Raw genomic sequence first — 22,222 nt, 5'->3', positions numbered from 1 at the left:
CATTCAAGATGAATACACTACTGGGGGGTGGGAGGGACTGGAAGAAAGGTTGAGCATGGTTGGAGGAAGACCTAAACAGGGTTGTGCCCTGGGCAACAGTACCTTGTTCCTGTTGGCTCCACTGAATCCTCATTCTCCAAGTAGAGGTCCTCCTTCTCCATCTTTCTCTCTCTCCCTCTCTGCCAGCCTCGTTCTCTCTCTCCCAGTCTATGCCTTTGTGGCAAGGGCTGAGGAGCTCTCCACTGCCACACACTAGAGCTTTATGGACAGCCTCAGTGCACAACCAAAGAGAAAGCTATGAAACCCAGAGAAAAGGCCTAGGATTCCTCCTCTGAGTTATTTTCCTCAAGTATGGCCACAGTGAGGACAGGCTGACCAGCACGGATACCACGTTAGAGCCATGCTTCTGCGTTGGTGGAGCCCGCCTCCATGTGAACCAGGCTTCTGAGAATGGAGGCCACATTCCAAATACTGCCCTACTGAGAACAATGGTTCCAAAGACCAGCAAAGGGACTGCTTCCCTCCAACATGGTGTATGGCCCAGTGGTGCCATGACCCCGAGTGGGGGAATACAACAGCCGCTTCTCCTTCCTCTGAACATGTGTTTCCTGTCGCCCTCCTCTAACCTAGAGCCTGTTCTCCATCCCTTCTGGGTTGGATGTGGAGATCTCTGCTATGAATTTCTTAGGCTACCAAGGCCCCAGGCAGACTTCCTCTTCCATAGACTCTACTAACCTAACAGTAGGTTAAGATAGGAGACAAGTGATCCTAGAACTCATAGGGATGGTGGTCTTCAGGGTACATAGGCTGGGATAATGGCTGCTGTGGTGTTTGGCTCACAAAAACCAACCAACCAACCAACAAAAAAGCGCTGGCATTATTATCAGATGAGCTCTGTGGCTAAGTGCTCAGGAAGCCCTCATCTGACTTTAGTTAGGGATCACAACCTGGCTATTGTGATCACTCCTTGCCTAGTGGACTCAGGTGCGTAAGACCATGGAATTTATGCAAAAACAGATGATTCAGGCTGTCTCCCAGGCTGTGTTTTCTTCCCAATTTCATCCTGTTACTGCTTGCTAGAATCCTGGCAATGCTCTGCCCAGGCAGTGGTTTTTTGGTCACACAGAAGGCTTTCAATAGTACTGCTTCAGTCCACAAAATGCCAGTTCCCTCTTTAGCCCATGCATTCCCATGTTCCTTTGAAACCACTCCTATCCCAGACCATGAAAACATACTGCTCCTGGAGAGAGGCTTTCCTCCTCACTCCTCAAAGATGTCAGCTTTGGATGCCTGTTCATGTCCAGGGGAGGGCACCTGGTGGGGAGCCGCAATATCCACTGGGGTATACTATTGGACCTCAAGACCTTCCACCAGCAGAAGTGCAGTTGGCTTTGTGCACGAACCCAACACACCTGTTGGAGTGTTCTTGGGGGTCAGAGACTACTCTTTGTTGCTAAGAGTTGACCTGAGTCCACATCCTGACCCTTGCTCTCTGCTATCTGATTGTCTCACTTACTCTGACGGCGAGAGATGATTTGGCCCAGCTCATAATCCTCTGGATTCTCCTCAGTAAGGAAGTGTAGGTCCAGGGCGCTGCAGATGACAACAGGAGCCCTATCCTGGCAGGTCACCTGGAGCAGCATGGGAGACAGGCCTTCAGGAAATGGGCCTTGAAGTGACTACTCAAGGACAGTGGGCAGGGGCATCCTGGAGGCACCTCCGCTCTAAATGCAAGTGCAACATCCATGACCCTACTACCTGAGGCTGACCTCCTGCTCATCGTGTGGGCTCTTCCCACAGGCTACTAGCCCAATCCTTGTGCATAGGACTTCCTGGGCCTGCCATTGCTCTTTGTGGAGCTGCACTCCTCTCGGAGTGAAAGGACCCCACTACCTGCATACAGATGCAATCTCATCCCACAAGTTGGGAGGAATGGGACAATAGCCTCCAAGATCCCAGGTATGCCCGAGGATGCAGGCGGCATTGGGAATGGCCTAGGCACAAAACCTAGAGGCTTTGGTCTGGATTGCCAGGGCCAAAAACAGACCCAGGAACATGACCACACACAGGAGTGCTGAAAGATAGCCACGAGAGCTCCTGGCCTCCAGAGGCTCAGTGCTGGCTGGGATGTAGGAGGGCACCTCATCCGGCAAGGGTGGTCATTGGGTTACCTGGACATTTAGTGTGCTTGCTCCACATCCATATCGACTCTGCAGAGAGACTCTCTCAGCTCCTTGTTCAAGGAACATGGAGAACCTCACACTGCTGTCCTCCTCCATAGACGTCAGCATCCCATACAAGGGAACCTGCAACCTAGTTCCTGTCCTATTCTCATCTGTCACCCATACCTGTCCCTGCCCTTCTGGACTGCATGCTGCCACCTGACACACAGACTCCCTCAGACATGGCAGTGGACAAGCTGCTGCACTCGCTCATCTCAGCTCCAGCCCTTCACACTGACCTCTCCCTTCTTGATTCCCATCTATCCTCCTGATCATCCAGAAGCTCCAAATTCAAGAGGGCATGAGTAGTCCATGGTATTGGACCAGTGTCTGCTCCCCACCCAGGTGTAAGCACCACGGGACACCCCTGCTCCCAGGCTTACCAGAACACTCTTGGCCATCTCTGGACTTTGTGTTTCTAAGTGGACACGAATTAAGCAGGTGTCTCCCACCTGCTTGTGGGAAAGCGGCCTGGAGGACTTGCAGGTTGATTCTGAGAACTGTGGGGGATGGAACATCAGCAAACCCAGAAACAGAAAGCCACCCCAGACTGTCAGTTGGCTCTATGGGCTTCCAGCAAATATGTCCAGGTGCTGAGGCTTCTTATTTCCTCAGGTCGGAGTGGAATGGCAGCACATGCACAGCTTGAATAAGGTAGGTGTTTACCTCCTTTCCCTTGACCTGGGGGCGTTTCCTCAGGATGAAATATTGTACTCCCAGATTCATGGACAGACACACGAGTGAGTGGTCAGAGACCTTGATTTCTGCAGAGCGAAGTGGAGAGAATTGTTAGGTGGCACTCAAGGATTATGCCACAAAACACCCACAACCCCTGAGAGTCTCCGCCAGGCCCATCACACTTTGGTATTTTGGGGCCAAGGCCCACTTTCTCTTGGCTGTCAGTTATCCTGAGCCCACTGTGGATCATGTCTCCCCACTGTCTGATTGTCCTACTTACTCTCATCCTCAGACATCATATACAGCAGCTCAAAGTTGTCCACATCCTCATGCTGCAACAAATTTTGGTCCAAGGCCCTGCGGATGAGGCTTGTCACCGTCTCCTGAAAGGTCACCTGGATCAGGGTGGGACAAATGTCATCAGAGAATGGCTTTTAGAAGAGCTACCCAGAAGACTGTGGTCAAACATTCAGGAGAAATCTCAGCTACATATACAAGGGCACAATCTTGTTATCCTGCTACCTGAGTGTGTCCTCCATATACCACCTGGGTTCTTGCAATGTGCTACTAGAACAATCCTGGTACAAATATCTGCCTGTACCTGCCATCTCCCCTCCCCCTGGGGAGCCACATTCCACTCATGTCAAAGGACCAAACTGCCTATGCACAGACACACTCTCATCTCACTGAGATGAGAGCAATGGGCCAGGGATCTGCGCACCAAGTGTGATCTGGGATGCAGGCTGCCTTTGTGGGTGGAAGAGGCAGATGCACTGAAAATTTGGGTCCTGACTGCCACGACACAAAACAGACTCAGATACAAGAGTGTGCACTTGAGTGCTTCATGATAGCTTTGAGAGGCCCTGGCCTCTGGAAGCTTGGTGCGGGTCTGGTTGTAATGATGTACTTGACTCAGCACTGGCAGTCACTGAACATGTCTCCTCTGCAGCTGGACACCTGCAGCGTTAGCGTGTCTACTGCACATCCATAGAAATTCTGCCAAGAACCCCTTTAGCTCCGCATTTACATACATGCAAAGCCTAACATTCCGAAGCTTTGGCATGACCCCCCAGGTGATCCCGACCCCAAATTCCTACACCTAGTCATGCTAAGGAGGTTCTCTTCCCTGCCACCAGGAACACATCCCCTCCTACACATGTGACAAGTCACTGCCACCTCCTCTGCTCCAACTTCACTCATTGAGAATACCAAGTTCTAGGCACTGCAGCCTGCACCCTGGACATATCTCTGCCTTCATCTGTCCACAGCACTTCCGTCTGCACTTCTGGCCTGCAAAACCCACAATACACAGGCCCACTCACCACGGAAGCTGGGCATGCTGATGCTCTCCCTCCTCAGGTCAAGCCCTTAAGACGGACCTCTCTCTTCTTTATTTCCCACCATAGCCCTGGGGTTGGCTGTGTCTCCTGCCTTCCACTGTGTGGACACCCAGGAGGCAGCCCTGCTGTCGGGCTTACCGGGATGCGCTTTGTCTCCCTCAGGCTCTGTCCCTCTAGGAGGACGTGAACAACGCGGCTGTCTTCCACCTGCTCGCTGGAGTGAAGCAGTGAGGAGCTGCTACTGGTGACTTTTCTCATGCAGCACTCATTGCTTTGGGTGGCCTGGGGCAATGATCCTGCAGCCACTGCAGAGCTGCTGCTCACAGCTGCTGGGGTCCTGGATGCCACTGCCACAGAAGGTTCCAAGAACTGTGGGGGATGACAACATCAGCAAAGCCCAGCAACTGCACCCCACCCAGCCTGGCAGTTGGCTCTGTGGGCATTCTACAACATCCATCCAGAACCTGAGGTTCTTGTCCCCTTGGAGGATGTGGAGTGGCACCAGGAGTAAAGACTGAAGAAGGTGGCTGTTTACCTCCTTTGGTTTGACCTTCAACGACTTGCTGGCATCTGTTTCTCGAAGAAGAAAGTCATAATGCACTCCTCCAATCAGGCCGTGATATACTTTCGCATCAGCAGGCACCCTCAGCTCTGGAAAGGCAGGGGCAGAGGCGTGGTAGGTGACACTCAAGGAATACACTACCCAACATCCCCCACAACTGAGAGCCTCTGCCAGCTCAGGTCTCACACACAGACCTGAGAGCCCCCGAATCCAGCTTCTGTTCCACCAAAGACTCCCCACTGATTAATCCCTGAGGACCCTCTATGCACAGGAGGTCCACTACAGGAACACCTTTCAAGGAAATAGCCCCTTGTACCCCAGTACCTCTTAGTTCACGTTGGACCCATCAAAGAGAAACAGCTAGACTTTGTATCTGGATTGGTCCCCAAAGACTCATGTGTTGAAGGTTTTCTCCCCACTGCAGCAATGATCACAGGTGGGTTTGGGGAAAAGCACTTGATGGTGGGTGCCTCCACCTTGACAGTGGACTCATCTACTCATACAGGGCTACACTAATTGGAGGGGTATGGTTTGGAGGTGTGTTGAGGTACTTAGGTACTCACCCCGGTCCGCCTGGCTCTCAGGCTCTGCCTGGCTTGATCTGCCATCTTCAACCTGGGCCAGCAGGTGGTGTGCTTGGTGCTCCAGGTTAAAGCCACTCAGGAGGAGCCACATGTACGGCAGCAGCTGCTGCAGACTCAGAGAGCCTGGAGGCTGATGGGAAGCCTCGGAGTAGAAGTTCACCCAGGTCCCCAGGAAGGAAGATGAGGCACTGTGGGGAGGCAGGTGTGGAGTCAGCAAAACCCTGGCCTTGCCTTCGCCACGGCCTCCAGAGCAAACCTCTGACCCTACCCTCCTGAACCGTCCCTGGTTCTGAACACACCAGTCCACCTCAGGCAAGACACAGTGGCTGTACAGGCAGGGTCAGGACAGGTCGCTACAGGCAAAGAACCTTCAACGAAGGAGCGCTAGATCCATGGTTTGACCAGCTCTCCCCTCCTCTGGGCAGGCCTGACACTCTTCTTCCTCTTGGCTACATGCTCTCCAACCTGGAATGCACCTTCTGGGAGTGTCTGTCCTCCTGCCCACTCTTCTCGGGGCTCAAGAGACACCTCCTCCCCTGGCGTGGGCTGCAATGCTACCTCATTCTCTGTGAGCTCTCACTGAGTTCCCCTGAGTAGCGGTGGACCTCTCTTTTCCCATGAGTGCAGACCACATCTCTGTGGCCCTGGGGGAGGACAGGGAGGTGTGGTGTGGGGGGATCCATTATCCCAGGGCCTTCCCCAGAGGACCCTGACTCCACCTACAACTCCCCGCCTTACCCCTCCTACTGTTGAAGCCCCACACCTTACACTGCAGGCAGAAAACTGAATTGGGGAGAGCAGTCTTTCCTCAGCCTTCCCAAGTCAAATCACCTTGCAGGTCCCTATTCTGGAAACAGGAGCCCACCCTCTTGACCCCAAGCCCATTCCATGTTGAAGTTGGTCCAAGGGTCCACCATAGTCACCGAAGAGGACAACGTGCAGTTATGCCTCATGGAGTCAGGGATGCAGTCACATGGAGGATATGTACTCATGGCACCTGCGGTTTAGGCTGACCCCATGAAAAGGGACACAATGGCAATCATTTGCACCCCATTTTTCACTGAATTATGAAACGTGACTGGAAACGTGTCTTCACACAGTGGGTGCTTTCTCCATGTTCACCAGTGAATGAGCCCAAACTGCTGATTCCCACATATCTCTGGGTGTGGGAGCTGCCATGTCCAAAGCCCCTGTCCAGCTATGTCCCAGCTAGGACGCTCTGTCCCACTATGGAAACTAACATGTCTTTATTAACCCAAAAGTGCTTTTCCCAAGGCCCGAGTTTTGAGACGCCTCTGGCACAGATCTACGTTCTTCACAAAGCCAACATCACACCAGAAAGACCACCTGGCCTCACTGAGTCCACCTGGGAATGAGCTCAGTGCACACCATTGAGCTGTGGTGCCCAGTGTGTGGGGACTGCTCCACGGACCTCTGTGGATCAGCTGGAGTCAGGATGGTTTCTCTGCCTGAGAGGGGAAGTTCACTGCCCTTGCAAGGCTGTGGCAGGCACCTCCAGGACTCGTACCATTCGGGGCTGACATTCCACTATGAGTGTGGTCCTCTATCTCATTAGGTATCACAAACCTTTGGGTCCCTGAGAGGCACATGGCAGCCCCAAGACAGAGGCATGAGGGGGCTACACACTTGGGCTTGGTGGTCTGGTGCTTACCTTGGGAACAAGAGATCCAGCACCTGCTGGGTGGGGATGAAATCCCAGGAGATTAACCCCATGTTGCTGCTGAACTGTAGGTTCCTCCCACAAATGACAGGCAGGAGCTCATTCCTAAGCTGGTCCTGCCTGTAAGGTTCAAGGCTCTGAACCCTGAAGGGCTCCTCCGTGTTCTGATCATTTTCACCCTGGGTTGGGACCAAGAATGGTGGGTTCAAAATGGAAATGGTGACAAACAGAAAAATGACTTGTGCCAATACACTAGAGTCAAAGCACAATGGGACAGTTCCCATCAGTACAAACACACACACACACACACACACACACAGAGTCAGAATAGGAGTCCTGGGCCATTCATCAGGGATCAGACTAGAGGGCCTGCTGGGCTCACCTGCCCTGTGCTACTCACTGTTACTCTTGAGCTCCTCTGCGACAATCGCCAGAGGCTCTGGCGTCTAAGATGAAGCCTCACCCAGTATATCCACAAAAGGGCTAGTTGGCCCCCCTGAGATTCCTGGGAGCCTGAGGCTCGGCATTGTCTGCAACCACAGGAGAACATCCTTCTCCCTCCAGTGGCTCCAACCAAGTGAGCTCGGATGGCTTGGTCAGTGAAGTGGGTGCCTGGATACCAGGGTTCCATGTTCTGTTTGATCCATTGTCAAGGCAATGATGTCATTTCCTGTGCCCATACCTGAGCCTCTTTTCACATAAGACCACTTTCAAAAGCCCTATGGGCTGCTGATTTCTCCTCCATGCCTACCCATCTCAGGTGCGCAGGTGTTCACCAACAACTACCCAAACATCCCCACCAGCATCTGCCCTGCTTGGTGCCACTAGAGTTCCAGCTTGGAGCCTTCAAAAATGCATTCACAACCAGTCCTTCCCTCTCAGCAGCTTTTGGACCCCGGTCCCATCATTGTGCAACTCATGGTGTGCCCAGTCTTTTCTGGAAAGTAGGGTAGCATCTAATCTCTAGGGTTTATTGTGTCTATTGGCCCCTAACACCCTCTATTCTCTCTGAAACCAGAGATGGGACTCACAGGTGGCTAAAGCACAAATGTACAGATGGGACAATCACAAGAAGGGGAGAGACAAAGAATGCACCCTAACTCAATCAGGCCTGTGTCCCACACAGGGACATGGCCAATGTCCGTCCCATCGTGGCTGCAGTTCCCTCTCTACACCATGGCAAGTTGGAGGGGACTGAGATGCAGAGGCTGCTCCCCTCTGCCATACAACTTCCCAAGGCTTCTCCTAAGATTTCAAAAGGGCCAAGTGTGTCTAGTGTTGGGGTCTCACAGAGACTCCGAGGTACCACAGCATCCTGCTGCCCAGAACCGGTTCACCCCTCACCTCAAGAGGGCTCAGCCTCTGGATTCATGGGAATTGAAGTGGGTACAGGTGATGGGATATCACCTCCAAGACTGAGTTATGCCAAGTCCATGACCCCTGTCTGCATCCCTGTCTCCAGCACCACCCCCCCCCTCTCTCTTTCCTCCTCAGAGCAAACAAATCCATTTAGCAAGTGTGTCCTGTGATAAAGACATGACGGTCACCCATCCTCTCATTACAAAAACACTGAGGCTCAGCCAACATGGATCCTACCAGGAACACAGGCATAAACTCAGAGTCCGATCCTCCCAGCCGAGCCTCGGTGGAGCCTGGACTCCCAGCCTCCTGAGTCAAGGAAACAGAGGTGCCTAGCCGAGCCACCTTGGATGCAGCCGCACACAAACTGAACTCATCAATGCCCCTTGCTCTCAGTTGTGAGTAAGAGGGGAGGGTGTTTCACAACCCTGGACATCCAGTGCAGTCTCCAGGCTTTGGGGTGTGCCCTGGCCTCTCTCTATCTGCCCAGGCCCTCCAACCCACACTGGCCTCTTACCCAACCTCCTCCTAGGGCCAAACTCAATCCTGCCTCTCAATTTCTGCTGCCTTCCCCAACACACTGCTCCCCAAAATGAGCAGGGCTGGCTCTCTGTTATCATGCTGGTGCCAGCAGCAATGCCACCCCACTGACATGATTCTGAGTCCCAACCTAGGCACTCCAGCTGTCTTTGCCACACCTGGCCTGTTTGGGCTCTGGCTCTTGCTCTTTTCTTTCATGTGCATGTGTTTTGAGGTTTTGAGTTTCTCCCACTGCAGAACTGCAGCTGTGGCAGGGTAGAGCTCATGAGGGTGACACTCTGAGCCACATCCAATCCCATCAGGACTGTTAACTGGGGTGATGCTGGAACACAGTGATGAGTGAACACATGGGAGGTGGTTGGACCCACCTTGCCTCTGAGTGGTTTCCTTTCAGGACAGGAATGTAGGGATGGGAGCCCCTGGCGCGGGATGCTTTGCACAAGGCGTGACCACGGGCTCTTTCCTGGCAAAAATGGCTCCACTCAGCATGGAGAGCACTGTCATTCCTGGTGGCTAACAACAGCCCTGGACCCCAGAAAGGAACCCACACTCAAGATTAACGTCTGAGTGTGCGTGTCCTTGAGGAAATGAGGTCTCCTGATCCCAGGTGCAAAGGGGTAAGTCCTCTAACTCCAGGGGCCATGAAGGGACATCTGAGTTTCCCTCGTCCTTCTTTCCCTCTCTGAACCCAGGGTGTCCTCACACTAACCACAGTTAGGACCCTGGCCTCATTCCCCAGTGAGGATCATTAGGCTCCATAAAGGACAGTCTCTAAGATGCTCAGTGGACCAACACCCTCTGCACAACCCATAACCCTATTCACCCAAGAGGCAAGAGGATTTCTATTCAGGAAAACCAGGAAAGGGAGAGCCTTTCTCAAGGACACAAGGACATTAGTGAGTGAGGGAGTGATTAATGGATGGAGAACTATTTCCAACACCAACTTCCAGGAGCATATATGGCCCTTTGGAGAATTCTGCAGTGTGTTGGTGATTAAGGAGAACGTGTGAATCCAGGGGTCACTAGGTCCTCTCAGCCATAAGGAGGGAAACTGCCATAAAGGAACTAGGACAAGGGTGCGAGGAATGCTCACTGGGGGGAGATCGGAAGGAAGGAAAGTGTACTCATTAGAAAAGTGTCGCCTGAAAATTCTTAAGCCAGCCAAAAGTCGTGCGAACTTGTGTGGGAAAAGAGTCTTTGCACAGTGATGAAGCTAAGAGCTCACATGATGGAACACAGCATCAACTGGGACCAAATCCAATATCTGATATTCTTGTAGGAAGAGGAGAGTCTGGACCCAGATACCAGGGAGACTTGGGGATACCAGCTATGTGAGGTTGGAGCCAGGGCGGGATGCCCATATGGGAACCACAGATCGTGGGCAGCAATAGGAGAGTGGGCAAGAGCTGGGAGAGTTGGGGGGACAGTCCCCTAGGAACCTGTGAGGTGTTTTGGCAGTGAGACCGCCCAACACCTTGTGTGTTGAGCCCCTGGAGCTTGAGGGAAGGCCCTTCCTCTGTTGTTGGCCACCCAGTTGACAGAGTTTGGTTGTAGCAGGCCTAGGACCCAGCCGAAGGTCTGAGCATGTTGGCCATGCAGGGTGGATCTGGACCGCAGACACACTCTGATGACTGTAGGGTTTCAGCCATGCATCAACACAAGCACCAAGTCAGGCCAGGTGGGGAAAGGGCTAGGAACACACTCTGGGGGCTGGTGCCTATATTACTGGGAGCACTTCTGACCCCAATTCCCTGATCTGCTGCCAACACAAGCTACAGAGGAGGGTGGAGGGACACAGAGCATGGATCTTCCCCACTCAGTGGGCCCAGGCATGTACCATGGCCAGCAGCCTCGTGCCTTGCCCGGTGAGTCCTGAAGCGGCCCCCTCTTCCCATCCTGAGAGCTCTTCCCTTCCTCATGTGCTACTACCTTCCCACTGTCTCTGGAAATATCTACTTGCTGTGGTCCTCAGGCAGTTTATGATTTAAGTTAAAAAAAAAAAAAAAACAGGTCTTGGTGCTCAAAAATATTCGATTTGCCCCTCCTCATCCCCCAACCCCAATATTTTCATTATTTCCTCAACATATGAAATTTTACTAGCAAAAAGTTAATTTTGAATTATACAAAGTTGATTCAAATAACATTGGTATACATAATCAATCACTGTACTTTCAATGTTTGTTCTCCTTTCCTGTTAGAAACTGCTCGGAAAAAAGAGAACAGAGGGGGCTGGGGATGTGGCTCAAGTGGTAACGTGTTCGACTGGCATGCGCGAGTCAGTGGGTTCGATCCTCAGCACCATATAAAATAAAATAAAATATAGATATGTCCACTGAAAACTGAAAAAAAAAAACAAACAAAGAGAACAGAGGACAGACTCATGGAAGTACTTGAACTGATAAGTAGCTCCCACTCAAGCTCAGCATTCAGTCCTGGACAGGGTAAGACCAGGCCACTTTGACATATGTTCCAAAGAGCCTACCAGACAGAATCCTCTGACTGATCCCTGACTGAGCCATAGGAACTGGCTAGAAAAGCCTTCACATCCTCAATACATTCTTCACTTCAGAATACTGGACAAGCATTGATATCCATCTCTCGTTACCTTGCTCCCCAGCCAACCATTCTTCAACAAATTCAAAGGAGCAACTCATGCAAGCACACAGAAAGGGATGTTCACTACACACATCCATGTGCGAAAAAGACAACTGGTATTTCTTGTTTGGGCTATTTCAAATGAAATCACTTCTGCATGACCTCCACAAACCAAAGGAAAATATTTTTGAAATTCCCACGTAGAAGACAAGATACACTTGCCAAGGAGGCAGTGCCAAGAATTTTGACACTCCAAATGTAGAGTGTGTGTTTAGGAGGCAGTCACAGTTTCCATGAGAGAGTCCCATGAAATCAATTAGGAAGATCCATGCTCTAGCCCTACCATGCAAGTGATGTGACTTGAAAGAGTCACTTAGTCTTAGTAACCATCATCACTAACAACTAAGTCAATGAATAAAGGTCCTCAGGTGTCAAGCTACAAAATGTGGGATGAGCATGGATGAGGATGGGTGGGAGAAGTCTCCAACTCTAACACAATTAGGGAAGGCTGTGCCTGTCCTCAAGTGGCTGGGGGGGCTTGGGATCCTGCCACAGAGGGGGATTCCAAACCTCACATCCCCTGACCCAGGCCAGAAGACCAGGTAGAGTCCAAGAATCCTGGGGTGGCCCAATGGCAATAAAGGTCAAAAGGAACTAGGGATCTGCCTGGTCCCTCAATCCCCTACTCTGAGCAGGGCTGCATGACGAGGCCAGAGGCCATCCACAGCAATCTGCCTTTACAGGAAAACAGGGACTGCAGGCTGCCTCTGGCTCACTGAATCAGGGTGGTGTTTTCATAAAGCAAGACCACTTCCTCACATTTGACCAGCAGCTCATGTGTTGACAGCACAATGACTGACTTGACTCAGGCCCTGATGAATGAAATAGAAAATTCATAGCAAACCCATCTTTAGCTCTTCCACATCATCAGGGGCTCTGATTCAATTCCGTCCAGAAAGGTGTCTGAAATGATTTCTAAACATGCTGGGGACTCACCTCTGTGTGGAACTTTTCAGGAAAAAGGGGATCAAATCTCATGAAGCAACTCTTCTCTCTTCTAGCCCATGGGCAATGCAAGGAACCTGCATGATACCAGAGGCTCACTTCTCTCTTCTCATGTCTTCTGGAAAGGATTCGTTAATGCTTCCTGCAAGGTGAAGCAGAAGCCTGCATTCCCAGCTGCACAGAAGTGTTTGAGGGCAGTGTCTCCCTTAAAACCCAAAAATAAAAATCAGGTCATTCAACAGGCACATGGATTAGAGTACATGTTCAATGATCCCTCCTCCCTGGAGCCTTCCACATGCCCATCTTCCACATTCACAGAGCAATGCTTGGCCATTCTCAAGACCAGGAGACCATGATGCTCATCACCAGGAAGTCAATAAGGAACATGAAGAGAGCAGCATGGATTGCAGAAGGTGGCACATCAAGGATCTTCAGCTCTGCTGCTAGAACACAAGAGCTTAACTTCAGTATTGACTTTTTGCCAACTACCAAGTACGATAGCAGTGTCAAGCCCAATATGCAGATATGCAAGTAGTAGGTGACACCCCGCATCCATTCACAAAAGTGGGCAACATCTGCATCAGAACAAGGAAGTATCTTACCCTTACTCATAAAAATCATCAGAAACAAAATAAAATGGATGCAAGACTTCTCATTTCACTATTAGGTAGCTGTTGGAATTCCCTATTAAATAATACCTCCTCCAAAATAAAAAGTATCTCAGACATGTGTCAACTATTCAATGGATGACATTTTAAAAACTATGGACTTTACTTAATATTTATGTATGCTATATCCCTGCCTAAGGCTCTATGAGAAAGGAGCACATAGAATTGGATCTTTGAAAATCTCACATTTGCTGATAAATATTACTGCTGATCTCAGGCATGGCGAAGTGAAAAGTGGGACTTTGGATATTCCAAGAATGCTATGTTGTGGGATTGGTGTCCCTGATTCATACATAGCATATGGTTTCTATGAAATCCGGTGAGGGAGCAGGAGTAACGAAGCTGATTGCACAGATGACCTCAGGGAATACTGACAGATAGGCCAAATGAAAAATATGTTCCAGCTAACCATTGGTATTTGGGCTTCTGATCCCAGTCCTGTTTTTAAAAAAGGTGCAGACAGGCAGTGTTCATTAAAAACTGTCTACCATGTAAAAGTGGGTAATTTAAATGGCATCTAGTTACACATCTGATAGAATGGTCTGGCAACATATGAATTTCATTCTAACAACAACAACAACAAAACATAGAAAATGAGACATAAAGATAAAACCTTGTCTTCACCAGGATGCCTAAAAATAGGTTTTATTTGGCTCATGCAAATAAATATCTTTCAATAGAATTTCTGATTTCTGAATGAATCCATTCAACTTCATACTGCACAGATCACAAGGTTTTCTTTACAGAATATTCTCTTCTTCTTCTTAAAGCCTCACATAGAAAATGTCTCACAGGACATAGGAGGGGAATGACCCAAAGGATGAGAGAATGGCTGGAACCGTTCTCAAATGTGCCCATGTAGCCTAAAGTTTGAAGGCATCTAATTGTACTCTAAAACAATTATGAACCTATTTGATCCATTATTAATAAATATCACCACTTTACCACTTGAACCAAATCACAGAAAATTGGAAACAGATGATCATTTGCTTTGATACCTTTACTTCTGTTTCATTACTCAGAGTCGATCAACTCTATACTTCAAGTGACACAGATTTATTACAGAATGCCTAAGATCCTAAGGATCTATTTTAGCTCAGCCCATGGTATTGCTTCATTATTTTATTATTTTGTAAGTAATAAAATATAACTTCATGTTGGATGATATATTCAAGCCATGAATATATCATCCAACATTGTTCTTCCCAAAATATTAGCCCAATTTCTGCGCGTGCTCACTTACTGTTTAGGAATTTTACTAATTGTCTGAAGGTTCTAGAGGACCTGTTAGACTCCTAATGGACAAACCATACAACATACTCCAGAGAACGGACGAGTGCCATAAGAAGAAAATAAGGTCAGCCTACAGCAATGGGCAGCTGCCTGCCCTCGGCTGGGAGGAGCCCTGGCCATGGCACCAGGGCTGCTGGGCAGCAGAAGCCTCCACAGCCCTGCAGGGAGCCTGGAGCACAGCTCTGCCTAACCATGCTCAGCCCTGGACAGATGCACATGAGTTCCCATCACAGGCTCGAGTGTGACAGTCCCAGGTGCATGCCTGTCATGCCAGCCACCAGGGAGGCTGAGGCAAGAGGAACGTTTGAGGTCAGCCTTGGCAACTTAGACCCCGAGGCAAAGGGGAAATACTTTTACAGGGGTCTCTGAGGGTGTAGCTCAGGTAGGTCACTTGCCTCACAGGCTCAAGGCCCTGGGTTCAATCCCCAGAACCCACGTACACACAAAGAGTGAACTTGGAATATTGTTTAAAATGATGGATCAGGTACACACAAGGACTTCAATATGACCTCTCAGAGGAGCTCAATTTGAGATCAGACTGAACAAAAGACCACCTGGACCATTGACTCAGTGTCTGAAACCCTCTGTGAGCATGGGAAGCACTGCTGGCAAGACACCAGAGGGCCAAAGCACTTGTGCCCCCTGCAGGGGTGTCTCTTGTCTACCGCCAAAGACTGTTCCCCTCCTGGGGCAGCTGAGAGCAAGCTGGGCCTTGGAGCAAGGACTAGTGCTTTAGATATAGACTATGCAAGCAAGGGGCAATGTCTTTAATAAAACTAAAATTAAAAAGTCACATTGAAAAAATTTTAAAAAGAAGAAAATAAGGTCAAGTAGAGGAAGCCCATTTTCACAGGAAAAAATCCCCCAGTGAAAAGCATCAGAATAGATACCAAGAAAAATACCAACAAAAACAGTGTGCTCCCACTATGTATCTACTCAATATGCAAAAGTTAGAAAGCTAGATAATACAATCCTGGCCACAGGTAGAGCTATGCAGAGGAGCCACCTGGCAGTGCTTAGTCAAAGAAGTAAACATGTACACTTTGACCTAGAAATTCCACCTGTGTGTAAACCAGGCGGTGCTTAAGCAGTTTCACAAGGGGACATGCACAGGGAAATTTATCCTCAGGTTCTTATAGAGTTGTCTGTGCTTACAGGGAGTTGATGGTTGTCAAGATGCCCACAGCTGCGAAAGTCAAAAGCTAAAAAAATAATAGATGCCAACCTGGATATATTAATAATCCCGTACCTATGATCACCTTCATAAGGTAGCTTCCCAACTTCTGTGTGGAAGTGTGTTTCTCCTTGGCCCTTACACTGTTGTGGAGACCACTAGGAGTTCAGCTTTGTGCAGGATCATCTGACCTGGACTTTTTGCAAGACCTGTACAGCCCTCACACATGCTCAGATGCTACAGGACTTTTCAGACCAGTCCAGACAACAGTAGGCATCCATTCATTGTCTGCACTCTACAGATTCCTAGATGCACGACATTCATTACCATCAAATGCAGAATTTTCATCAAAAACTAATATATATATCATTCCAATCTGAATCAAGAAAATCGGGAATATCCCCAAATCCAAAGAGTGGATCCCCATTGTGATGCTACAAGTTGAAAATCCCACAGCTGACCTCATGGGATGGTTCACAGTCAAAAGACAGCTGCATGAAAAATATTACATGACCTTCCTGCTATGTGAAAAGTGGCATGTGAAGTACACATGCATGTCTTCCTCAGACATGGGTTCATTTGCAAGACACCTTGTGCAATTGAAAATACTCCCTCCAAAAGGGGAGAAATCAGAACCATGTCTCCAAAGTATTTCAGCAGAGACCAACTCCATCTGTCTATCTATCTCTCAGTGAGTGTGTGTGCTCTTGTGTGTGTTTGTGTGTCTTTGTTTGTGTTTGTACCATCATAGCTGATACTTCATTGCCCCCATTGGAAAACTGACTCAGATAATGCCATCTGCCAAACTCCTAAAAACCAAAGTTCTTGCTGATAGAATGAAACATTCCTTCCTGTTGGTTTGGATGTGTCCTTTAGGAATCACTGCTACATTTAGTATACTCAAATCATCACAGTAGATCAGGTAACAAAAACATATATATTTTAAAATAATAATATATTAATGGAAACAACAAATACAGGATAGAGTAACAACTGTGTTACTAAACAAGGTCAAGGACAATGGCAAACTATAGATTCAAACTTTGAAGAAAATAGTAATCAATGTAAATATTCCTGGGCTGCCTCAGCCCCGCCCAGGCACACAGCAGCAGAATGGTTTTGCAAGCATCCTCAGGAGTGCTGGAGCCTTCTTTCCAGGACGAGAGGGAGGTTGAGGCTGGATCCACCCATCATTCTTTTGGGAGAGGCTCCTTTTCCTCAGCACAAAGTTGGATTTTTTGTGAGGATTCTTGGCATAAAATACGTTGGCCTCTGCTGGAATCCTCAGCTCTGGGGAGAGAGGGGTGTACAAAAAGAAGGTGGCACTCAGGAGGTGCTCCCTAGGACACGCCAACATCTGAGAGCCTGTGCCAGAAAAGGCCAGAGCCACACACCTGAGAGCTCTCCAATTCAGCACCAATACCAACAAAGACAGCCTCCACAGTCCTCCCTGAGGAAGAACTAGGCAGAGCACTTCAACAGACCTAATGTCTGTTCCTACCAAAGGCTTTGGACTCCAGAATATCTCAGGTCCTCTTGCATCTGCCAAAGCACACCACTAGGGTTGGCATCTGAAATCTCCCACAAAAGGCTCCTGTGCCGAAGATTCAGTCCCCACGTGAGCCATCTTCATAGGTGGGTTTGGAGGGAAGCATTGGATGGTGAGTGCTCTGATGTCAACATGAAATTCTCATTCAAGATGAATACACTACTGGGGGGTGGGAGGGACTGGAAGAAAGGTTGAGCATGGTTGGAGGAAGACCTAAACAGGGTTGTGCCCTGGGCAACAGTACCTTGTTCCTGTTGGCTCCACTGAATCCTCATTCTCCAAGTAGAGGTCCTCCCTCTCCATCTTTCTCTCTCTCCCTCTCTGCCAGCCTCGTTCTCTCTCTCCCAGTCTATGCCTTTGTGGCAAGGGCTGAGGAGCTCTCCACTGCCACACACTAGAGCTTTATGGACAGCCTCAGTGCACAACCAAAGAGAAAGCTATGAAACCCAGAGAAAAGGCCTAGGATTCCTCCTCTGAGTTATTTTCCTCAAGTATGGCCACAGTGAGGACAGGCTGACCAGCACGGATACCACGTTAGAGCCATGCTTCTGCGTTGGTGGAGCCCGCCTCCATGTGAACCAGGCTTCTGAGAATGGAGGCCACATTCCAAATACTGCCCTACTGAGAACAATGGTTCCAAAGACCAGCAAAGGGACTGCTTCCCTCCAACATGGTGTATGGCCCAGTGGTGCCATGACCCCGAGTGGGGGAATACAACAGCCGCTTCTCCTTCCTCTGAACATGTGTTTCCTGTCGCCCTCCTCTAACCTAGAGCCTGTTCTCCATCCCTTCTGGGTTGGATGTGGAGATCTCTGCTATGAATTTCTTAGGCTACCAAGGCCCCAGGCAGACTTCCTCTTCCATAGACTCTACTAACCTAACAGTAGGTTAAGATAGGAGACAAGTGATCCTAGAACTCATAGGGATGGTGGTCTTCAGGGTACATAGGCTGGGATAATGGCTGCTGTGGTGTTTGGCTCACAAAAACCAACCAACCAACCAACAAAAAAGCGCTGGCATTATTATCAGATGAGCTCTGTGGCTAAGTGCTCAGGAAGCCCTCATCTGACTTTAGTTGATCACAACCTGGCTATTGTGATCACTCCTTGCCTAGTGGACTCAGGTGCGTAAGACCATGGAATTTATGCAAAAACAGATGATTCAGGCTGTCTCCCAGGCTGTGTTTTCTTCCCAATTTCATCCTGTTACTGCTTGCTAGAATCCTGGCAATGCTCTGCCCAGGCAGTGGTTTTTTGGTCACACAGAAGGCTTTCAATAGTACTGCTTCAGTCCACAAAATGCCAGTTCCCTCTTTAGCCCATGCATTCCCATGTTCCTTTGAAACCACTCCTATCCCAGACCATGAAAACATACTGCTCCTGGAGAGAGGCTTTCCTCCTCACTCCTCAAAGATGTCAGCTTTGGATGCCTGTTCATGTCCAGGGGAGGGCACCTGGTGGGGAGCCGCAATATCCACTGGGGTATACTATTGGACCTCAAGACCTTCCACCAGCAGAAGTGCAGTTGGCTTTGTGCACGAACCCAACACACCTGTTGGAGTGTTCTTGGGGGTCAGAGACTACTCTTTGTTGCTAAGAGTTGACCTGAGTCCACATCCTGACCCTTGCTCTCTGCTATCTGATTGTCTCACTTACTCTGACGGCGAGAGATGATTTGGCCCAGCTCATAATCCTCTGGATTCTCCTCAGTAAGGAAGTGTAGGTCCAGGGCGCTGCGGATGACAACAGGAGCCCTATCCTGGCAGGTCACCTGGAGCAGCATGGGAGACAGGCCTTCAGGAAATGGGCCTTGAAGTGACTACTCAAGGACAGTGGGCAGGGGCATCCTGGAGGCACCTCCGCTCTAAATGCAAGTGCAACATCCATGACCCTACTACCTGAGGCTGACCTCCTGCTCATCGTGTGGGCTCTTCCCACAGGCTACTAGCCCAATCCTTGTGCATAGGACTTCCTGGGCCTGCCATTGCTCTTTGTGGAGCTGCACTCCTCTCGGAGTGAAAGGACCCCACTACCTGCATACAGATGCAATCTCATCCCACAAGTTGGGAGGAATGGGACAATAGCCTCCAAGATCCCAGGTATGCCCGAGGATGCAGGCGGCATTGGGAATGGCCTAGGCACAAAACCTAGAGGCTTTGGTCTGGATTGCCAGGGCCAAAAACAGACCCAGGAACATGACCACACACAGGAGTGCTGAAAGATAGCCACGAGAGCTCCTGGCCTCCAGAGGCTCAGTGCTGGCTGGGATGTAGGAGGGCACCTCATCCGGCAAGGGTGGTCATTGGGTTACCTGGACATTTAGTGTGCTTGCTCCACATCCATATTGACTCTGCAGAGAGACTCTCTCAGCTCCTTGTTCAAGGAACATGGAGAACCTCACACTGCTGTCCTCCTCCATAGACGTCAGCATCCCATACAAGGGAACCTGCAACCTAGTTCCTGTCCTATTCTCATCTGTCACCCATACCTGTCCCTGCCCTTCTGGACTGCATGCTGCCACCTGACACACAGACTCCCTCAGACATGGCAGTGGACAAGCTGCTGCACTCGCTCATCTCAGCTCCAGCCCTTCACACTGACCTCTCCCTTCTTGATTCCCATCTATCCTCCTGATCATCCAGAAGCTCCAAATTCAAGAGGGCATGAGTAGTCCATGGTATTGGACCAGTGTCTGCTCCCCACCCAGGTGTAAGCACCACGGGACACCCCTGCTCCCAGGCTTACCAGAACACTCTTGGCCATCTCTGGACTTTGTGTTTCTAAGTGGACACGAATTAAGCAGGTGTCTCCCACCTGCTTGTGGGAAAGCGGCCTGGAGGACTTGCAGGTTGATTCTGAGAACTGTGGGGGATGGAACATCAGCAAACCCAGAAACAGAAAGCCACCCCAGACTGTCAGTTGGCTCTATGGGCTTCCAGCAAATATGTCCAGGTGCTGAGGCTTCTTATTTCCTCAGGTCGGAGTGGAATGGCAGCACATGCACAGCTTGAATAAGGTAGGTGTTTACCTCCTTTCCCTTGACCTGGGGGCGTTTCCTCAGGATGAAATATTGTACTCCCAGATTCATGGACAGACACACGAGTGAGTGGTCAGAGACCTTGATTTCTGCAGAGCGAAGTGGAGAGAATTGTTAGGTGGCACTCAAGGATTATGCCACAAAACACCCACAACCCCTGAGAGTCTCCGCCAGGCCCATCACACTTTGGTATTTTGGGGCCAAGGCCCACTTTCTCTTGGCTGTCAGTTATCCTGAGCCCACTGTGGATCATGTCTCCCCACTGTCTGATTGTCCTACTTACTCTCATCCTCAGACATCATATACAGCAGCTCAAAGTTGTCCACATCCTCATGCTGCAACAAATTTTGGTCCAAGGCCCTGCGGATGAGGCTTGTCACCGTCTCCTGAAAGGTCACCTGGATCAGGGTGGGACAAATGTCATCAGAGAATGGCTTTTAGAAGAGCTACCCAGAAGACTGTGGTCAAACATTCAGGAGAAATCTCAGCTACATATACAAGGGCACAATCTTGTTATCCTGCTACCTGAGTGTGTCCTCCATATACCACCTGGGTTCTTGCAATGTGCTACTAGAACAATCCTGGTACAAATATCTGCCTGTACCTGCCATCTCCCCTCCCCCTGGGGAGCCACATTCCACTCATGTCAAAGGACCAAACTGCCTATGCACAGACACACTCTCATCTCACTGAGATGAGAGCAATGGGCCAGGGATCTGCGCACCAAGTGTGATCTGGGATGCAGGCTGCCTTTGTGGGTGGAAGAGGCAGATGCACTGAAAATTTGGGTCCTGACTGCCACGACACAAAACAGACTCAGATACAAGAGTGTGCACTTGAGTGCTTCATGATAGCTTTGAGAGGCCCTGGCCTCTGGAAGCTCGGTGCGGGTCTGGTTGTAATGATGTACTTGACTCAGCACTGGCAGTCACTGAACATGTCTCCTCTGCAGCTGGACACCTGCAGCATTAGCGTGTCTACTGTACATCCATAGAAATTCTGCCAAGAACCCCTTTAGCTCCGCATTTACATACATGCAAAGCCTAACATTCCGAAGCTTTGGCATGACCCCCCAGGTGATCCCGACCCCAAATTCCTACACCTAGTCATGCTAAGGAGGTTCTCTTCCCTGCCACCAGGAACACATCCCCTCCTACACATGTGACAAGTCACTGCCACCTCCTCTGCTCCAACTTCACTCATTGAGAATACCAAGTTCTAGGCACTGCAGCCTGCACCCTGGACATATCTCTGCCTTCATCTGTCCACAGCACTTCCGTCTGCACTTCTGGCCTGCAAAACCCACAATACACAGGCCCATTCACCACGGAAGCTGGGCATGCTGATGCTCTCCCTCAGGTCAAGCCCTTAAGACGGACCTCTCTCTTCTTTATTTCCCACCATAGCCCTGGGGTTGGCTGTGTCTCCTGCCTTCCACTGTGTGGACACCCAGGAGGCAGCCCTGCTGTCGGGCTTACCGGGATGCGCTTTGTCTCCCTCAGGCTCTGTCCCTCTAGGAGGACGTGAACAACGCGGCTGTCTTCCACCTGCTCGCTCGAGTGAAGCAGTGAGGAGCTGCTACTGGTGACTTTTCTCATGCAGCACTCATTGCTTTGGGTGGCCTGGGGCAATGATCCTGCAGCCACTGCAGAGCTGCTGCTCACAGCTGCTGGGGTCCTGGATGCCACTGCCACAGAAGGTTCCAAGAACTGTGGGGGATGACAACATCAGCAAAGCCCAGCAACTGCACCCCACCCAGCCTGGCAGTTGGCTCTGTGGGCATTCTACAACATCCATCCAGAACCTGAGGTTCTTGTCCCCTTGGAGGATGTGGAGTGGCACCAGGAGTAAAGACTGAAGAAGGTGGCTGTTTACCTCCTTTGGTTTGACCTTCAACGACTTGCTGGCATCTGTTTCTCGAAGAAGAAAGTCATAA

At 50.0% G+C, this 22,222-nt stretch overlaps 1 protein-coding gene across 1 annotated transcript; it reads right to left on the bottom strand.

Moving 5' to 3' along the window:
- Positions 1–1,614: 1,614 nt before the first annotated feature.
- On the bottom strand, positions 1,615–20,301 carry LOC144249844 (ral guanine nucleotide dissociation stimulator-like). Its single transcript, XM_077792040.1, has 5 exons — positions 20,278–20,301; positions 19,995–20,111; positions 18,906–19,020; positions 16,863–16,991; positions 1,615–1,619 (listed from the first exon to the last, which is right to left on the bottom strand). Exons 2-5 carry the CDS (start codon positions 20,010–20,012, stop codon positions 1,615–1,617), a joined length of 267 nt encoding a protein of 88 aa, XP_077648166.1. The 5' UTR covers positions 20,013–20,111; positions 20,278–20,301.
- Positions 20,302–22,222: the final 1,921 nt, after the last annotated feature.

This window comes from Urocitellus parryii, chromosome 12, assembly GCF_045843805.1.
Source record: "Urocitellus parryii isolate mUroPar1 chromosome 12, mUroPar1.hap1, whole genome shotgun sequence".
NCBI lineage: Eukaryota > Metazoa > Chordata > Mammalia > Rodentia > Sciuridae > Urocitellus > Urocitellus parryii.
Note: the sequence above shows the minus strand (reverse complement) of the source record. Positions and strands in the feature narration are given on the sequence as shown.

Bases quoted from the DNA above. Each gene is read 5' to 3' on its own strand.
- LOC144249844 (XM_077792040.1), bottom strand. The intron at 16,992-18,905 runs GTAAGTGAGACA...CTCTCTCCCCAG, and splicing joins AATCATCTCTCGCCGTCAGA to AGCTGAGGATTCCAGCAGAG.